This window comes from Oncorhynchus mykiss, chromosome 2 (assembly GCF_013265735.2).
Source record: "Oncorhynchus mykiss isolate Arlee chromosome 2, USDA_OmykA_1.1, whole genome shotgun sequence".
Lineage (NCBI taxonomy): Eukaryota > Metazoa > Chordata > Actinopteri > Salmoniformes > Salmonidae > Oncorhynchus > Oncorhynchus mykiss.
In genome coordinates, this window is record NC_048566.1 from 22410379 (window position 1) to 22430887 (window position 20509).

The window sequence follows — 20509 nt, forward strand, 5'->3', positions numbered from 1 at the left end:
GAAGCAGGGAGAGGTGGACTGGTAGTAACACAGGGAGGAAGCAGGGAGAGGTGGACTGGTAGTAACACAGGGAGGAAGCAGAGAGAGGTGGACTGGTAGTAACACAGGGAGGAAGCAGAGAGAGGTGGACTGGTAGTAACACAGGGAGGAAGCAGGGAGAGGTGGACTGGTAGTAACACAGGGAGGAAGCAGAGAGAGGTGGACTGGTAGTAACACAGGGAGGAAGCAGGGAGAGGTGAACTGGTAGTAACACAGGGAGGAAGCAGGGAGAGGTGGACTGGTAGTAACACAGGGAGGAAGCAGAGAGAGGTGGACTAGTAACACAGGGAGGAAGCAGAGAGAGGTGGACTGGTAGTAACACAGGGGGGAAGCAGAGAGAGGTGGACTGGTAGTAACACAGGGAGGAAGCAGGGAGAGGTGGACTGGTAGTAAAACAGGGAGGAAGCAGGGAGATGTGGACTGGTAGTAACACAGGGAGGAAGCAGAGAGAGGTGGACTGGTAGTAACACAGGGAGAGGTGGACTGGTAGTAACACAGGGAGAGGTGGACTGGTAGTAACACAGGGAGAGGTGGACTGGTAGTAACACAGGGAGAGGTGGACTGGTAGTAACACAGGGAGGAAGCAGGGAGAGGTGGACTGGTAGTAACACAGGGAGGAAGCAGGGAGAGGTGGACTGGTAGTAACACAGGGAGGAAGCAGAGAGAGGTGGACTGGTAGTAACACAGGGAGGAAGCAGAGAGAGGTGGACTGGTAGTAACACAGGGAGGAAGCAGGGAGAGGTGTACTGGTAGTAACACAGGGAGGAAGCAGAGAGAGGTGGACTGGTAGTAACACAGGGAGGAAGTAGGGAGAGGTGGACTGGTAGTAACACAGGGAGAGGTGGACTGGTAGTAACACATGGAGAGGTGGACTGGTAGTAACACAGGGAGGAAGCAGGGAGAGGTGGACTGGTAGTAACACAGGGAGGAAGCAGGGAGAGGTGGACTGGTAGTAACACAGGGAGGAAGCAGGGAGAGGTGGACTGGTAGTAACACAGGGAGGAAGCAGGGAGAGGTGGACTGGTAGTAACACAGGGAGAGGTGGACTGGTAGTAACACAGGGAGGAAGCAGGGAGAGGTGGACTGGTAGTAACACAGGGAGGAAGCAGAGAGAGGTGGACTGGTAGTAACACAGGGAGGAAGCAGGGAGAGGTGGACTGGTAGTAACACAGGGAGGAAGCAGGGAGAGGTGGACTGGTAGTAACACAGGGAGGAAGCAGGGAGAGGTGGACTGGTGGTAACACAGGGAGGAAGCAGGGAGAGGTGGACTGGTAGTAACACAGGGAGGAAGCAGGGAGAGGTGGACTGGTAGTAACACAGGGAGGAAGCAGGGAGAGGTAGACTGGTAGTAACACAGGGAGGAAGCAGGGAGAGGTGGACTGGTAGTAACACAGGGAGGAAGCAGGGAGAGGTGGACTGGTAGTAACACAGGGAGGAAGCAGGGAGAGGTGGACTGGTAGTAACACAGGGAGGAAGCAGGGAGAGGTGGACTGGTAGTAACACAGGGAGGAAGCAGGGAGAGGTAGACTGGTAGTAACACAGGGAGGAAGCAGGGAGAGGTGGACTGGACTTGCCTTCTTCCACTGGACGGTGTGTGAGTCTGAGGCCTTGGTCTTACACTGCAGCTCCACCATGTCTCCCGTCATTGTCGACAATGGACCAGCAGGTCTCACACTCATTGGGTCAATGTCTGAGAGGCAGAGAAAAGAGGGATACAAAGAAAGAGGGGGAGGAGGGAGAGAAAGAGGGTGGTGAAGAGAGAGAGAATCCATTAAAATGGATTATGTTCTGGGATCAAAAGCGTACCACCTCAGGGGAGACCGGAGGATGGATGGATACTCACAGTGGACAGAGAGGGTGACTTCTCCATTAAGATCAGCATCCAGGTTATCAAAGTCGGTGGCCATACACTTGTACACCCCAGCATCCGAACGCTTGACAGACTTCAGAGTCAAAAGTCCCCCTGCTACTCCTTCCTTAATGTTTATCCCCTGAGCATGAGAGAGATTTAGAAAGAGGGAGCGAGAGAGGGGTGGAGAGAGGGGGGGATTGAAAGAGAGAGAGAGATTATTCAATGATTTAAGAGATGAACAGGTTGTACTATGGCAGTACTGTAGGGTTTGTGTATAGCTGCACTGCTGTATAGTCTGAAATGCAGTACATGTGTGCTGGTCCTTACATCCTTAAAGAACTCAATCTCAGGCTGAGGGTTTCCGTCTGTCTCACACATCATCTTCACCTCGTCACCCTCTCTGATTGGCTCAGTGTTCACCAGGACAAAGGTCGCTGTCTCAGAGGGATCTGGATAAGAGGGAGGGAGAGAGGGAGAGAGAGAGGGGGGGGAGAGAGAGAGGGAGAGAGAGAGAGAGAGGGAGAGAGAGAGGGGGGGGAGAGAGAGAGGGAGAGAGAGAGAGAGAGAGAGAGAGAGAGAGAGAGAGAGAGAGAGAGGGGGAGAGAGAGAGGGAGAGAGAGAGAGAGAGAGAGAGAGAGAGAGAGAGAGAGAGAGAGAGAGAAAAAAAGAAAGAAAGAAAGAAAGAGAAGGAGGGAGAAAGAATGAGAGAGTGAGGAGACAGATACAGACAGACAGACAGACAGACAGACAGACAGACAGACAGACAGACAGACAGACAGACAGACAGACAGACAGACAGACAGACAGACAGACAGACAGACAGACACTCACAGTTGAGGGTGAGGGAGAAGGTGTCAGAGTCGATCTGTTTGATCATGTCGTTGGGCATGCTGTACTCCACGGTGCAGTGGTACACGCTGTCCTTGTCAGCCTTCTGGGGCTGCATCATCAGGGTGCTGGTGATGGTGAACAGACCTGATGCTTCCTTTACCACTGACGGCACCATGTACACCTCTGGAGGGGGAGAGAGAGGTAGAACAGAAGGGGCTGACTGGAATGAGACAGAATTTATTCCTGGGATATGCAGTTGTCAGGAATTGACTTGATTCTATGCTTGATGCTTCTGACTGTACAATGTAGTAGTAAATCAAATCAAAAATCTAATCAGATGTTATTGGTCACATAAACGTGTTTAGCAGATGTTATTGGTCACATAAACGTGTTTATCAGATGTTATTGGTCACATAAACGTGTTTATCAGATGTTATTGGTCACATAAACGTGTTTAGCAGATGTTATTGGTCACATAAATGTGTTTATCAGATGTTATTGGTCACATAAACGTGTTTAGCAGATGTTATTGGTCACATAAACGTGTTTATCAGATGTTATTGGTCACATAAACGTGTTTATCAGATGTTATTGGTCACATAAACGTGTTTAGCAGATGTTATTGGTCACATAAACGTGTTTATCAGATGTTATTGGTCACATAAACGTGTTTAGCAGATGTTATTGGTCACATAAACGTGTTTATCAGATGTTATTGGTCACATAAACGTGTTTATCAGATGTTATTGGTCACATAAACGTGTTTAGCAGATGTTATTGGTCACATAAACGTGTTTATCAGATGTTATTGGTCACATAAACGTGTTTAGCAGATGTTATTGGTCACATAAACGTGTTTAGCAGATGTTATTGGTCACATAAACGTGTTTATCAGATGTTATTGGTCACATAAACGTGTTTATCAGATGTTATTGGTCACATAAACGTGTTTATCAGATGTTATTGGTCACATAAACGTGTTTATCAGATGTTATTGGTCACATAAACGTGTTTAGCAGATGTTATTGGTCACATAAACGTGTTTAGCAGATGTTATTGGTCACATAAACGTGTTTAGCAGATGTTATTGGTCACATAAACGTGTTTATCAGATGTTATTGGTCACATAAACGTGTTTAGCAGATGTTATTGGTCACATAAACGTGTTTATCAGATGTTATTGGTCACATAAACGTGTTTATCAGATGTTATTGGTCACATAAACGTGTTTAGCAGATGTTATTGGTCACATAAATGTGTTTAGCAGATGTTATTGGTCACATAAACGTGTTTATCAGATGTTATTGGTCACATAAACGTGTTTATCAGATGTTATTGGTCACATAAACGTGTTTAGCAGATGTTATTGGTCACATAAACGTGTTTATCAGATGTTATTGGTCACATAAACGTGTTTATCAGATGTTATTGGTCACATAAACGTGTTTATCAGATGTTATTGGTCACATAAACGTGTTTATCAGATGTTATTGGTCACATAAACGTGTTTAGCAGATGTTATTGGTCACATAAACGTGTTTAGCAGATGTTATTGGTCACATAAACGTGTTTATCAGATGTTATTGGTCACATAAACGTGTTTAGCAGATGTTATTGGTCACATAAACGTGTTTATCAGATGTTATTGGTCACATAAACGTGTTTAGCAGATGTTATTGGTCACATAAATGTGTTTAGCAGATGTTATTGGTCACATAAACGTGTTTATCAGATGTTATTGGTCACATAAACGTGTTTAGCAGATGTTATTGGTCACATAAACGTGTTTATCAGATGTTATTGGTCACATAAACGTGTTTAGCAGATGTTATTGGTCACATAAACGTGTTTATCAGATGTTATTGGTCACATAAACGTGTTTAGCAGATGTTATTGGTCACATAAACGTGTTTAGCAGATGTTATTGGTCACATAAACGTGTTTAGCAGATGTTATTGGTCACATAAACGTGTTTATCAGATGTTATTGGTCACATAAACGTGTTTAGCAGATGTTATTGGTCACATAAACGTGTTTATCAGATGTTATTGGTCACATAAACGTGTTTATCAGATGTTATTGGTCACATAAACGTGTTTATCAGATGTTATTGGTCACATAAACGTGTTTAGCAGATGTTATTGGTCACATAAACGTGTTTATCAGATGTTATTGGTCACATAAACGTGTTTATCAGATGTTATTGGTCACATAAACGTGTTTATCAGATGTTATTGGTCACATAAACGTGTTTATCAGATGTTATTGGTCACATAAACGTGTTTAGCAGATGTTATTGGTCACATAAACGTGTTTAGCAGATGTTATTGGTCACATAAACGTGTTTATCAGATGTTATTGGTCACATAAACATGTTTAGCAGATGTTATTGGTCACATAAACGTGTTTAGCAGATGTTATTGGTCACATAAACGTGTTTAGCAGATGTTATTGGTCACATAAACGTGTTTAGCAGATGTTATTGGTCACATAAACGTGTTTATCAGATGTTATTGGTCACATAAACGTGTTTAGCAGATGTTATTGGTCACATAAATGTGTTTAGCAGATGTTATTGGTCACATAAACGTGTTTATCAGATGTTATTGGTCACATAAACGTGTTTAGCAGATGTTATTGGTCACATAAACGTGTTTATCAGATGTTATTGGTCACATAAACGTGTTTAGCAGATGTTATTGGTCACATAAACGTGTTTATCAGATGTTATTGGTCACATAAACGTGTTTAGCAGATGTTATTGGTCACATAAACGTGTTTAGCAGATGTTATTGGTCACATAAACGTGTTTAGCAGATGTTATTGGTCACATAAACGTGTTTATCAGATGTTATTGGTCACATAAACGTGTTTAGCAGATGTTATTGGTCACATAAACGTGTTTATCAGATGTTATTGGTCACATAAACGTGTTTATCAGATGTTATTGGTCACATAAACGTGTTTAGCAGATGTTATTGGTCACATAAACGTGTTTATCAGATGTTATTGGTCACATAAACGTGTTTATCAGATGTTATTGGTCACATAAACGTGTTTAGCAGATGTTATTGGTCACATAAACGTGTTTATCAGATGTTATTGGTCACATAAACGTGTTTAGCAGATGTTATTGGTCACATAAACGTGTTTAGCAGATGTTATCGCGGGTGTCTGTAGAATACTAGAATAAGGTATATACACGAAGTAGGTAAAATAGTATGTAAACATTATTATGAAGTAGGTAAAATAGTATGGGTCCTGAGATCCTCAAAACGTTCTACAGTGTCACGTTCTGACCTTTATTTCCTTTGTTTTGTATTTATTTAGTATGGTCAGGGCGTGAGTGGGGTGGGCAGTCTATGTTTGTTTTTCTATGTTTTGGGGTATTTCTATGTTTCGGCCTAGTATGGTTCTCAATCAGAGGCAGGTGTCATTAGTTGTCTCTGATTGAGAAACATACTTAGGTAGCCTGGGTTTCACTGTGTGTTTGTGGGTGATTGTTCCTGTCTCTGTGTTTTGCACCAGATAGGGCTGTTTTTGGTTTTCCCACGTTTATTGTTTTGTAGTGTTCGTGTTTATCTTTTTGTTATTAAACATGAATCAAAGAAGCCACGCTGCGTTTTGGTCCGCCTCTCCTTCACCACAGGAATACTGTTACATACAGCTGCAACATCGAGAGAATCCTGACCGGTTGCATCACTGTCTGGTACGGCAATTTCTCGGCCTCCGACCACAAGGCATTTCAGAGTGAAGTGCGTACGGTCCAGTACATCACTGGGGCTAAGCTGCCTGCCATCCAGGACCTCTACACCATGCGGTGTCAGAGGAAGGCCCTAAAAATTGTCAAAGACCCCAGCCACCTCAGTCATATACTGTTCTCTCTACTACCGCATGGCAAGCGGTACCGGAGTGCCAAGTCTAGGACAAAAAGGCTTCTCAACAGTTTTTACCCTCAAGCCATAAGACTCCTGAACAGGTAACCAAATGGTTACCCGGACTATTTGCATTGTGTGCCCCCCCCCACCCCCAACCCCCATTTTACGCTGCTGCTATTCTCTGTTTATCTTATATGCATAGTCACTTTAACTATACATTCATGTACATACTATCTAAATTGGCCCGACCAACCAGTGTTCCCACACATTGGCTAACCGGGTTATCTGCATTGTCCCTCCACCCGCCAACCCCTCTTTTACACTTCTGCTGCTCTCTGTTCATCATATATACATAGTCACTTTAACGATACCTACATGTACATACTACCTCAATAAGCCTGACTAACAGCCTGTATACAGCCTTGCTACTCTTTTTTCAAACGTCTTTTTGCTGTTTAATTTCTTTACTTACCTACACACACACACCTTTTTTTTTCGCACCATTGGTTAGAGCCTGTAAGTGAGCATTTCACTGTAAGGTCTACTACACCTGTTGTATTCGGCGCACATGACAAATAAACTTTGATTTGATTTGAAGTGGGTAAAATAGCACGTAAACATTATTATGAAATGAGTAAAATAGTCTGTTAACATTATTATAGTGACCAGTGTTCCATTATTAAAGTGACCAGTGATTCCATGTCTATGTACACAGGGCAGCAGCCTCTAAGGTGCAGGGTAGAGTAACCGGGTGGTAGCCAGCTAGTGACAGTAACTAAAGTTCAGGCCAGGGTGCTGCGCGGAGGCCGACTGTAGTAATACTGTAGTGGTAGGTGGTTGTAGGACACTGTAAAAAAAAATATAGCTGTTTCAACTCATTATTAATAAGTAACAGGTCCCATAGCTGGGTTTTGTTTTACATGGTGGCGCAGTAGGAAGATCGGAATGAACTGAACCAAGAGGTTGTGAGGTCAAATCCCAGGTAAGGAAAATGAATAAGAATTACTGTATACATGAACATGCAAAATGTAATCATGTCAACATTTGTCAAATATGTAAGTTGAAAACATGTTAAAAGCCCCGTTGAGAGTAGGGGGCAGTGTTTGGATGAAAAACATACCCATTTGAAACTGCCTATTTCTCAGGCCCAGAATCTAGAATATGCATATAATTGACAGATTAGGATAGAAAACACTCTAAAGTTTCCAAAACTGTCAAAATATTGTCTGTGAGTATAACAGAACTGATATTGCAGGCAAAAACCTGAGGAAAATCCAACAAGGAAGTGACTAAGAGAAACAAATCTCCTTGTTCCATTGCATGCCTTCCCTCTATTTAAAGGGATATCAACTAGATTCCTTTCCCTATGGCTTCCACATGGTGTGAACAGTCTTTAGACATAGTTTCAGGTTTTTATTCTGAAAAATTAGCGAGAAGGATCACATCGCGTCAGTGGATGGCTGGGTGCCAGCAGAGTTTTGCATGTGCAACATCTTGGAGCAGACATTTTCTCTCTCTCTCCTATTGAAAAAGCTACGGTCCGGTTCAAATATTATTGATTATTTATTGTAAAAACAACCTAAGGATTGATTATAAAAAATGAGTGACATGTTTCTACGAACTTTACGGATACTATTTGGAATTTTCGTCTGCCCGTCATGACCTGCACGAGCCTGTGGATTTCTGAACAAAACGTGTCAACCAAATGGAGGTTTTTGGATATAAAAATAATCTTTATCGAACAAAAGGAACATTTATTGTGTAACTGGGAGTCTTGTGAGTGCAAACATCCGAAGATCATCAAAGGTAAGCGATTCATTTTATTGCTTTTCTGACTTTCGTGACCATTCTACTTTGCTGCTAGCTGTTGGTAATGTTTTGTCTGCTGAGAGAGAGGTCCTAACATAAACGCTTGGATAGCTTTTGCTCTAAAGCTTTTTTTAAATCTGACACGCCAGGTGGATTAACCTCTTTGATCTCTAGGGGCGCTATTTCATTTTTGGATAAAAAACGTTCCCGTTTTAAGCGCAATATTTTGTCACGAAAAGATGCTCGACTATGCATATTCTTGACAGTTTTTGAAAGAAAACACTCTGAAGTTTCAGAATCTGCAAAGATATTGTCTGTAAGTGCCCCAGAACTCATTCTACAGGCGAAACCAAGATGATGCGTCAACCAGGAAATGAGCAGAATCTCTGAAGCTCTGTTTTCCATTGTCTCCTTATATGGCTGTGATTGCGCAAGGAATGAGCCTACACTTTCTGTCGTTCCCCCAAGGTGTTAGCAGCATTGTGACGTATTTGTAGGCATATCATTGGAAGATTGACCATAAGAGACTACATTTTCCAAGTGTCTGCCTGGTGTCCTGCGTGGAATTCGGTGCGCAAACGCCAGCTGCTTGTACTTTTCCATTTGATTGAGGGGAGAAACCATGCTTCCACGAACGATATATCATTGAAGAGATATGTGAAAAACACCTTGAGGATTGATTCTAAACAACGTTTGCCATGTTTTCAGTCGATATTATGGAGTTAATTTGGAAAAAAGTTCGCGTTTTGAGGACTGAATTTTCGGGGTTTTTTTGGTAGCCAAATGTGATGTAGAAAACGGAGCTATTTCGAATTCACAAAGAATCTTTTTTGGAAAAACTGAGCATCTGCTATCTAACTGAGAGTCTCCTCATTGAAAACATCCGAAGTTCTTCAAAGGTAAATTATTTTATTTGAAGGCTTTTATGTTTTTGTTGAAATCTTGCGTGCTGGATGCTAACGCTAATGCTAACGCTAAATGCTACGCTAGCTAGCCACTTTTACACAAATGATTGTTTTCCTATGGTTGAGAAGCATATTTTGAAAATCTGAGATGACAGTGTTTACAAAAGGCTAAGCTTGAGAGATGGCATATTTATTTCATTTCATTTGCGATTTTCATGAATAGTTAACGTTGCGTTATGGTAATGAGCTTAGGTCTGTAAATAGAATCCCGGATCCGGGTTTGGTAGACGCAACAGGTTAACAACAAACCAAGCTGTGTTTTGCTATATTGCACTTGTGATTTCATGAAAATTAAATATTTTTAGTAATTTCATTTGAATTTGGCGTTCTGCAATTCAGCGGATGTTGACCAAAATGATCCCGCTAACGGGATGGGTGCGCCAAGAAGTTAAAAGCATGGTGTGTGTAACTGGTACTTTTTAGGTAAGATGAACAGAGAACAAGTTCTAGTTGAATCAACACACCAGACAAGTTGAGAAAACACATTTTAAGTTTACAAAGTTTTTGCCTATGTTTTCTCACATTGGTGCTAAGTTTGGGTCAACAATTATATTTTAGACTGAAAAGTTGAGTAAACAAAAGAAAAGTCTGTGGAAGCAGTTACTTAATAATAATTAGTTGAAACACTAGCATATTTTTGTTTACAGTGTAGTAGTAGTAGAAGTAAGTAGAGGGAGTGTATACTCACTCTCTTTGTTGTCCTTGACCTCAGGCAGAGGCTTGGAGTCCTGGAACCAGATGATCCTGGGCTGGGGGTGACCGTTATGGCTCACACACTGGCCCACCTGACACACACACACACACAGAGGAGGGGAAAGATACTCAGCAACTGGAGAACAATGGAAGAACATTAGAGGACAATGGAAGAACATTAGAGAACAATGGAAGAACATTAGAGGACAATGGAATAACATTAGAGAACAATGGAAGAACATTAGAGGACAATTAAAGAACATTAGAGGACAATTAAAGAACATTAGAGGACAATTAAAGAACATTAGAGAACAATGGAAGAACATTAGAGAACAATGGAAGAACAGTAGAGGACAATTAAAGAACATTAGAGAACAATGGAAGAACATTAGAGGACAATGGAAGAACATTAGAGAACAATGGAAGAACATTAGAGAACAATGGAAGAACATTAGAGGACAATGGAAGAACATTAGAGAACAATGGAAGAACATTAGAGAACAATGGAAGAACATTAGAGGACAATTAAAGAACATTAGAGAACAATGGAAGAACATTAGAGGACAATTAAAGAACATTAGAGGACAATGGAAGATTCCAGGACAAATAGTTGAAACCAACCTGTGTGGAGGAGTCTCCTACAGATATGGCCTGGTTGGATCCAGTGACCTCTGGCATCTCTGGAGCGACTGAGGAAGGGGGAGATATATTCTCAGATCAGAGCTTTTTCCACTATTTTCACATTTTCTGATACAGTATATTATCTGAATTCAAATAAGCATAGCTGTTTACATGAATATATGCACAGTATATACATATATAGTTCCAGAGCAGTCAGAAAGACATTTCTAGGTATACACATGTATTTGGATGAGTGGAAATAATTTGGTATCCCCTTCCTGAACCAATCACAGGACGGAAACACTCAGAGCCTTGACACAGACAGGAAGAGCTCGAGGTGCCAAGCTCACGTCACCCTGAGAGAGACAAGTGACATTCATTTACTGTAACTACAGTAACAGACACACACACATATGCAGTGCATGCACATAAATGCAAGTACACACACACACACACACACACACACAATGGTAAACATCCCTGTGTGTATTATTCCACTGTGACCTCGGTTGCTGTGGGCTGATACGGGTCACAGACAAGAGACACACTCCTCGTTCTCTCTCTCTCACTGCTGTATGTTCCCTCTGTTTCTATCTCTCCGTCATCTATGTATCTCTCACTCCCTCGCTCATTCACATGCAAGGTCATGGTATCGCAGCGAGACCACAGCTGCCGTCTGACTATAAAAATAAACGGCAGACATTTAATAACATTGGCGTGATCTTCCTATCTATATCTCACCTCCCTTTATCTTTCTCTCTCTCTCACCTCCCTCTATATTTCTCTCTCACTTCCCTCTATATTTCTCTCTCACTTCCCTCTATATTTCTTTCTTTCATCTCCCTCTATATTTCTCTCTCACCTCCCTCTATATTTCTCTCTCTTACCTCCCTCTATATTTCTCTCTTACCTCCCTCTATATTTCTCTCTCACCTCCCTCTATATTTCTCTCTCTCACCTCCCTCTATATTTCTCTCTCTCACCTCCCTCTATATTTCTCTCTCACCTCCCTCTATATTTCTCTCTCACCTCCCTCTATCTTTCTCTCTCTCACCTCCCTCTATATTTCTCTCTCTCACCTCCCTCTATATTTCTCTCTCTCACCTCCCTCTATCTTTCTCTCTCTCACCTCCCTCTATCTTTCTCTCTCTCATCTCCCTCTATATTTCTCTCTTTCATCTCCCTCTATATTTCTCTCTCTCACCTCCCTCTATATTTCTCTCTCTTTCATCTCCCTCTATATTTCTCTCTCTTTCATCTCCCTCTATATTTCTCTCTCTTTCACCTCCCTATATTTCTCTCTTTCATCTCCCTCTATATTTCTCTCTTTCACCTCCCTATATTTCTCTCTCTCACCTCCCTCTATATTTCTCTCTCACCTCCCTCTATATTTCTCTCGCTCACCTCCCTCTATATTTCTCTCGCTCACCTCCCTCTATATTTCTCTCTCTTACCTCCCTCTATATTTCTCTCGCTCACCTCCCTCTATATTTCTCTCTCACCTCCCTCTATATTTCTCTCGCTCACCTCCCTCTATATTTCTCTCTCACCTCCCTCTATATTTCTCTCGCTCACCTCCCTCTATATTTCTCTCGCTCACCTCCCTCTATATTTCTCTCTTTCACCTCCCTCTATATTTCTCTCTCTCTCACCTCCCTCTATATTTCTCTCTCTCTCACCTCCCTCTATATTTCTCTCTCTCTCACCTCCCTCTATCTTTCTCTCTCTCACCTCCCTCTATATTTCTCTCTCTCACTTCCCTCTACATGTCTCTCTCACCTCCCTCTATATTTCTCTCTCACCTCCCTCTATATTTCTCTCTCACCTCCCTCTATATATTTCTCTCTCACCTCCCTCTATATATTTCTCTCTCACCTCCCTCTATATATTTCTCTCTCTCACCTCCCTCTATATTTCTCTCTTTCATCTCCCTCTATATTTCTCTCTCTCACCTCCCTCTATATTTCTCTCTCACCTCCCTCTATATTTCTCTCGCTCACCTCCCTCTATATTTCTCTCGCTCACCTCCCTCTATATTTCTCTCTCTTACCTCCCTCTATATTTCTCTCGCTCACCTCCCTCTATATTTCTCTCTCACCTCCCTCTATATTTCTCTCTCACCTCCCTCTATATTTCTCTCTCACCTCCCTCTATATTTCTCTCTCACCTCCCTCTATATATTTCTCTCTCACCTCCCTCTATATATTTCTCTCTCACCTCCCTCTATATATTTCTCTCTCTCACCTCCCTCTATATTTCTCTCTTTCATCTCCCTCTATATTTCTCTCGCTCACCTCCCTCTATATTTCTCTCTCTCTCACCTCCCTCTATATTTCTCTCTCTCTCACCTCCCTCTATATTTCTCTCTCTCTCACCTCCCTCTATCTTTCTCTCTCTCACCTCCCTCTATATTTCTCTCTCTCACTTCCCTCTACATGTCTCTCTCACCTCCCTCTATATTTCTCTCTCACCTCCCTCTATATATTTCTCTCTCACCTCCCTCTATATATTTCTCTCTCACCTCCCTCTATATATTTCTCTCTCACCTCCCTCTATATTTCTCTCTTTCATCTCCCTCTATATTTCTCTCTCTCACCTCCCTCTATATTTCTCTCTTTCATCTCCCTATATATTTCTCTCTCTCACCTCCCTCTATATTTCTCTCTTTCATCTCCCTCTATATTTCTCTCTTTCATCTCCCTCTATATTTCTCTCGCTCATCTCCCTATATATTTCTCTCTCTCACCTCCTTCTATATTTCTCTCTCACCTCCCTCTATATTTCTCTCTCACCTCCCTCTATATATTTCTCTCTCACCTCCCTCTATATATTTCTCTCTCACCTCCCTCTATATATTTCTCTCTCACCTCCCTCTATATTTCTCTCTCACCTCCCTCTATATATTTCTCTCTCACCTCCCTCTATATATTTCTCTCTCACCTCCCTCTATATATTTCTCTCTCTCACCTCCCTCTATATTTCTCTCTTTCATCTCCCTCTATATTTCTCTCGCTCACCTCCCTCTATATTTCTCTCTCTCTCACCTCCCTCTATATTTCTCTCTCTCTCACCTCCCTCTATATTTCTCTCTCTCTCACCTCCCTCTATCTTTCTCTCTCTCACCTCCCTCTATATTTCTCTCTCTCACTTCCCTCTACATGTCTCTCTCACCTCCCTCTATATTTCTCTCTCACCTCCCTCTATATTTCTCTCTCACCTCCCTCTATATTTCTCTCTCACCTCCCTCTATATTTCTCTCGCTCACCTCCCTCTATATTTCTCGCTCACCTCCCTCTATATTTCTCTCTCACCTCCTTCTATATATTTCTCTCTCACCTCCTTCTATATTTCTCTCTCACCTCCCTCTATATTTCTCTCTCACCTCCCTCTATATATTTCTCTCTCACCTCCCTCTATATATTTCTCTCTCACCTCCCTCTATATATTTCTCTCTCTCACCTCCCTCTATATTTCTCTCTTTCATCTCCCTCTATATTTCTCTCGCTCACCTCCCTCTATATTTCTCTCTCTCTCACCTCCCTCTATATTTCTCTCTCTCTCACCTCCCTCTATATTTCTCTCTCTCTCACCTCCCTCTATCTTTCTCTCTCTCACCTCCCTCTATATTTCTCTCTTTCATCTCCCTCTATATTTCTCTCTTTCATCTCCCTCTATATTTCTCTCTTTCACCTCCCTATATTTCTCTCTCTCACCTCCCTCTATATTTCTCTCTCACCTCCCTCTATATTTCTCTCGCTCACCTCCCTCTATATTTCTCGCTCACCTCCCTCTATATTTCTCTCTCACCTCCTTCTATATATTTCTCTCTCACCTCCTTCTATATTTCTCTCTCACCTCCCTCTATATTTCTCTCTCACCTCCTTCTATATATTTCTCTCTCACCTCCTTCTATATATTTCTCTCTCACCTCCTTCTATATTTCTCTCTCACCTCCCTCTATATTTCTCTCTCACCTCCTTCTATATATTTCTCTCTCACCTCCCTCTATATTTCTCTCTCACCTCCCTCTATATTTCTCTCTCACCTCCCTCTATATATTTCTCTCTCACCTCCCTCTATATATTTCTCTCTCACCTCCCTCTATATATTTCTCTCTCACCTCCTTCTATATGTCTCTCACCTCCCTCTATATTTCTCTCTTTCATCTCCCTCTATATTTCTCTCTTTCATCTCCCTCTATATTTCTCTCTTTCACCTCCCTATATTTCTCTCTCTCACCTCCCTCTATATTTCTCTCTCACCTCCCTCTATATTTCTCTCGCTCACCTCCCTCTATATTTCTCGCTCACCTCCCTCTATATTTCTCTCTCACCTCCTTCTATATATTTCTCTCTCACCTCCTTCTATATTTCTCTCTCACCTCCCTCTATATTTCTCTCTCACCTCCTTCTATATATTTCTCTCTCACCTCCTTCTATATATTTCTCTCTCACCTCCTTCTATATTTCTCTCTCACCTCCCTCTATATTTCTCTCTCACCTCCTTCTATATATTTCTCTCTCACCTCCCTCTATATTTCTCTCTCACCTCCCTCTATATTTCTCTCTCACCTCCCTCTATATATTTCTCTCTCACCTCCCTCTATATATTTCTCTCTCACCTCCCTCTATATATTTCTCTCTCACCTCCCTCTATATCTCTCTCTCACCTCCCTCTATATTTCTCTCTCACCTCCCTCTATATTTCTCTCTCACCTCCTTCTATATGTCTCTCACCTCCCTCTATATTTCTCTCTCACCTCCCTCTATATTTCTCTCTCACCTCCCTCTATATTTCTCTCTCACCTCCCTATATATTTCTCTCTCACCTCCCTCTATATTTTTCTCTCATCTCCCTCTATATTTCTCTCTTTCACCTCCCTATATATTTCTCTCTCTCTCATCTCCCTCTATTTTTCTCTCTCTTTCACCTCCCTCTATATTTCTCTCTCTTTCAACTCCCTCTATATTTCACTCTCTCTCACCTCCCTCTATATTTCTCTCTCACCTCCCTCTATCTTTCTCTCTCTCACCTCCCTATATATTTCTCTCTTTCACCTCCCTATATATTTTTCTCTCATCTCCCTCTATATTTCTCTCTTTCACCTCCCTATATATTTCTCTCTCACCTCCCTCTATATTTTTCTCTCATCTCCCTCTATATTTCTCTCTTTCACCTCCCTATATATTTCTCTCTCTCTCACCTCCCTCTATATTTCTCTCTCTTTCAACTCCCTCTATATTTCACTCTCTCTCACCTCCCTCTATATTTCTCTCTCACCTCCCTCTATCTTTCTCTCTTTCACCTCCCTATATATTTCTCTCACCTCCCTATATATTTCTCTGTCTCTCACCTCCCTCTATATTTCTCTCTCTCTCATCTCCCTATATTTCTCTCTCTCTCATCTCCCTCTCTCTCATCTCCCTCTCTCTCATCTCCCTCTCTCTCACCTCCCTCTATATTTCTCTCTCACCTCCCTCTATCTTTCTCTCTCTCACCTCCCTCTATCTTTCGCTCTCACCTCCCTCTATATTTCTCATTCTCTCCTCCCTCTATCGTTCTCTCTCTCTCCTCCCTCTATCTTTCTCTCTCTAACCTCCCTCGATCTTTCTCTCTCTCACCTCCCTAACTCTCCCTAATTCCTCTCCCTTCACTCCTCCCCCTCTATATTACTCTCTCTCCTCTGTCTTGCTCCTCATTGTTCTTCCAGGTGTCTGTTTGCTGACTAGAACTGTCAGAAATGTAACACATTATTTAACATGGGTGTCAGTTTCCACACACACACACACACACACACACACACACCTGAGGGAAATGGAGGCAGGATGTATGGTGTCAGTGAGTGTATCACTGTTTCCCGTTCTGCTCAGACCATTATACCTGCTGCTGTAGTGTAAACCTCCCCAAGGAAGCCCATTGTTTCAGAACACTCAGGCTATTTCTCAGCCCTTGTAGGGAGTCATTAAAAACTGCTCATATTCAGTAGGGAGAGGAAGGCAGACAAAGAGGAGATACAGTACTTTAGGGAACAGTCCTGAGTGGCCTGTTAAAGTCTATAGTCAGGTATTTGACTTGTCTTTATTAATTGTATCAGTGCTCCATTAAGGTACTCTTTATAATGCAGGCTGTATCACTACCGGCCGTGATTGAGAGTCCAATAGGGCGGCGCACAATTGGCCCAGTGTCGTTGGGGTTTGGCTGGTGGTAGGCCATCATTATAAATAAGAATTTGTTCTTAACTGACTTGCCTAGTTAAATAAAGGTAAACATTTTTTTAAATAATAATGTCACCTATGACATCTACTTTACAATGTGTGAACTAATAGCCATTTACATCCTAAGTTATTCCTTCAGACTTGAATGTCTATAGGGCACATGCATGTTAATGAATGACTTACTGAGCCCTTTAAACAGCACTTAAATGGTTAATGAAGTGTCACTCAATTCTCTAACCAACACCATTCACCCTCTACCCCCATTGGCCCAACCCAAAATAATGATATTTATTGATATTGGGCCATCCCAAAACACTATATTCCTGGTGTATTTTAACACCAGGAATAGGATTGCTAATGTGTTGGGGTTGCAGAGTGTGACAAGGACACAACGACCTGGTCTGGGGTCAGCTCTCATCGCTATGGTGATAATTCAAGAGAATTCTGGACGGTCATTAAGATGACATCTATTAGACATGACAGATGCAATTGAACTATTAATAAATTGTGTCAAGTGTGATGTTCATAGGACTAATTGACCTCTGGGCAGTTTATTAGAGATCGTTTTCTTACAAAGATGAAATGTTAAGGTGCAAGAAAGAGTTTTACTTTCACTACCATTTATTATCTCAATCATTTTACGTCGTTCTACTCTGTATTTAGTTCATGTATAATGCTTATTATTGACTACACCCTGCAATGCAAAAATAATATTGGTCATCCAAATGAAAGGAGGACCAAGGCACTCTTCATATAATTAATTAAAATGCCTTTATTAGTATGGCATGTTCAATAGAAACAAAGTTTTAAAAAATAGAATTTGCGATCAGGAAACAGACTACAGTGTCAAATCTGCTGAATTGGAGAATCGCTTCTTGAATCGGGGCTACAGCGTTCAGGTCCTGAAAGATGCAGGTAAAAGGGCTGGATTACATGACTAAGAGAACTTGTTGTGAAGAGGAGAGCCTCGTGATACATCAGAGAGAGTGTATTTTGTTACAAAATACAGCACTGAAGCAGAGAACATTAAAATAACCATTAAAAATAATTGGGGAATCATCCAAAGTGATACACTACTTCGCCAAGTCTTTCCTGAGCCACCAGCCACCATAAGCGTTAAGAGATGTCCTACCCTAAATGACAAATTAGCCCACAGTTATCTTCCGGGTGACTCAAAAAACTTGGCTTGACCACAAACCCAAGGGCTCTTCTAAATGTAACCAGTGCAACCATTGCAGTAATATTGCACAGAAGAAGTATTTTGTTGACACAGCTTCCTAAATGGAGTATCACGTCAAGCACTTCATTAACTGTAAAACCACTCATGTCATCTATAGATTGGAATGTCCACAGTGTAAGGTGTTCTACATTGGATGGACAAAGAGACGCCTTCAAGACGGCTTAGAGGAACACAAGTACGCCAGACGGGTAGGCAATGAAGACTACACCATGGCAAGGCACAACAAGTCCCTACACCATGGCAAGGCACTACAAGTCCCTACACCATGACAAGGCACTACAAGTCCCTACACCATGGCAAGGCACTACAAGTCCCTACACCATGGCAAGGCACTACAAGTCCCTACACCATGGCAAGGCACTACAAGTCCCTACACCATGGCAAGGCACTACAAGTCCTTACACCATGGCAAGGCACTACAAGTCCTTACACCATGGCAAGGCACTACAAGTCCTTACACCATGGCAAGGCACTACAAGTCCTTACACCATGGCAAGGTACTACAAGTCCTTACACCATGGCAAGGCACTACAAGTCCTTACACCATGGCAAGGCACTACAAGTCCTTACACCATGGCAAGGCACTACAAGTCCCTACACCATGGCAAGGCACTAAAAGTCCCTACACCATGGCAAGGCACTACAAGTCCCTACACCATGGCAAGGCACTACAAGTCCCTACACCATGGCAAGGCACTACAAGTCCCTACACAATGGCAAGGCATTACAAGTCCTTACACCATGGCAAGGCACTACAAGTCCCTACACCATGGCAAGGCACTACAAGTCCCTACACAATGGCAAGGCACTACAAGTCCCTACACCATGGCAAGGCACTACAAGTCCCTACACCATGGCAAGGCCCTACAAGTCCTAACACCATGGCAAGGCACTACAAGTCCCTACCCCATGGCAAGGTACTACAAGTCCCTACACCATGGCAAGCCTGCCTCCCTACAAGCTATGGGTATTGATCACATTCCGGCCTCTATTAGAAAAGGGGACCGTCTTAAACAGTTAAACCAAAGGGAACGTTTTTGGATTTACAAACTACAGGCCACTAAATACCCTGGTTTAAATGAAGACATGGATTTACAAACTACAGGCCACTAAGTACCCTGGTTTAAATGAAGATATGGATTTACAAACTACAGGCCACTAAATACCCTGGTTTAAATGAAGATATGGATTTACAAACTACAGGCCACTAAATACCCTGGTTTAAATGAAGATATGGATTTACAAACTACAGGCCACTAAGTACCCTGGTTTAAATGAAGATATGGATTTACAAACTACAGGCCACTAATTACCCTGGTTTAAATGAAGATATGGATTTACAAACTACAGGTCACTAAATACCCTGGTTGAAATGAAGATATGGATTTACAAACTACAGGCCACTAAATACCCTGGTTTAAATGAAGATATGGATTTACAAACTACAGGCCACTAAGTACCCTGGTTTAAATGAAGATATGGATTTACAAACTACAGGCCACTAAATACACTGGTTTAAATGAAGATATGGATTTACAAACTACAGGCCACTAAATACCCTGGTTTAAATGAAGATATGGATTTACAAACTACAGGCCACTAAGTACCCTGGTTTAAATGAAGATATGGATTTACAAACTACAGGCCACTAAATACCCTGGTTTAAATGAAGATATGGATTTACAAACTACAGGCCACTAAATACCCTGGTTTAAATGAAGATATGGATTTACAAACTACAGGCCACTAAGTACCCTGGTTTAAATGAAGATATGGATTTACAAACTACAGGCCACTAAATACCCTGGTTTAAATGAAGATATGGATTTACAAACTACAGGCCACTAAGTACCCTGGTTTAAATGAAGATATGGATTTACAAACTACAGGCCACTAAATACCCTGGTTTAAATGAAGATATGGATTTACAAACTACAGGCCACTAATTACCCTGGTTTAAATGAAGATATGGATTTACAAACTACAGGTCACTAAATACCCTGGTTTAAATGAAGATATGGATTTACAAACTACAGGCCACTAAATACCCTGGTTTAAATGAAGATATGGATTTACAAACTACAGGCCACTAAGTACCCTGGTTTAAATGAAGATATGGATTTACAAACTACAGGCCACTAAATACCCTGGTTTAAATGAAGATATGGATTTACAAACTACAGGCCACTAAATACCCTGGTTTAAATGAAGATATGGATTAAGGCCACTAAGTACCCTGGTTTAAATGACGATATGGATTTACAAACTACAGGCCACTAAGTACCCTGGTTTAAATGAAGATATGGATTTACAAACTACAGGCCACTAAGTACCCTGGTTTAAATGAAGATATGGATTTACAAACT

The 20509-nt window shown here is 41.8% G+C and overlaps 1 protein-coding gene across 2 annotated transcripts in view; it reads right to left on the reverse strand.

Moving 5' to 3' along the window:
• bcam (basal cell adhesion molecule (Lutheran blood group)) overlaps positions 1-20509 on the reverse strand; it is a 99490-nt gene that overhangs the window by 10722 nt on the left and 68259 nt on the right. For both annotated transcript variants that reach the window (XM_036942444.1, XM_036942438.1), the window contains exons 4-9: positions 10689-10756; positions 10063-10159; positions 2723-2905; positions 2219-2340; positions 1883-2030; positions 1614-1729 (exon numbers count right to left, since the gene is read on the reverse strand). In XM_036942444.1, the coding sequence (XP_036798339.1) occupies positions 1614-1729; positions 1883-2030; positions 2219-2340; positions 2723-2905; positions 10063-10159; positions 10689-10756 (734 nt within the window). The remainder of the gene's footprint in view (positions 1-1613; positions 1730-1882; positions 2031-2218; positions 2341-2722; positions 2906-10062; positions 10160-10688; positions 10757-20509) is intronic.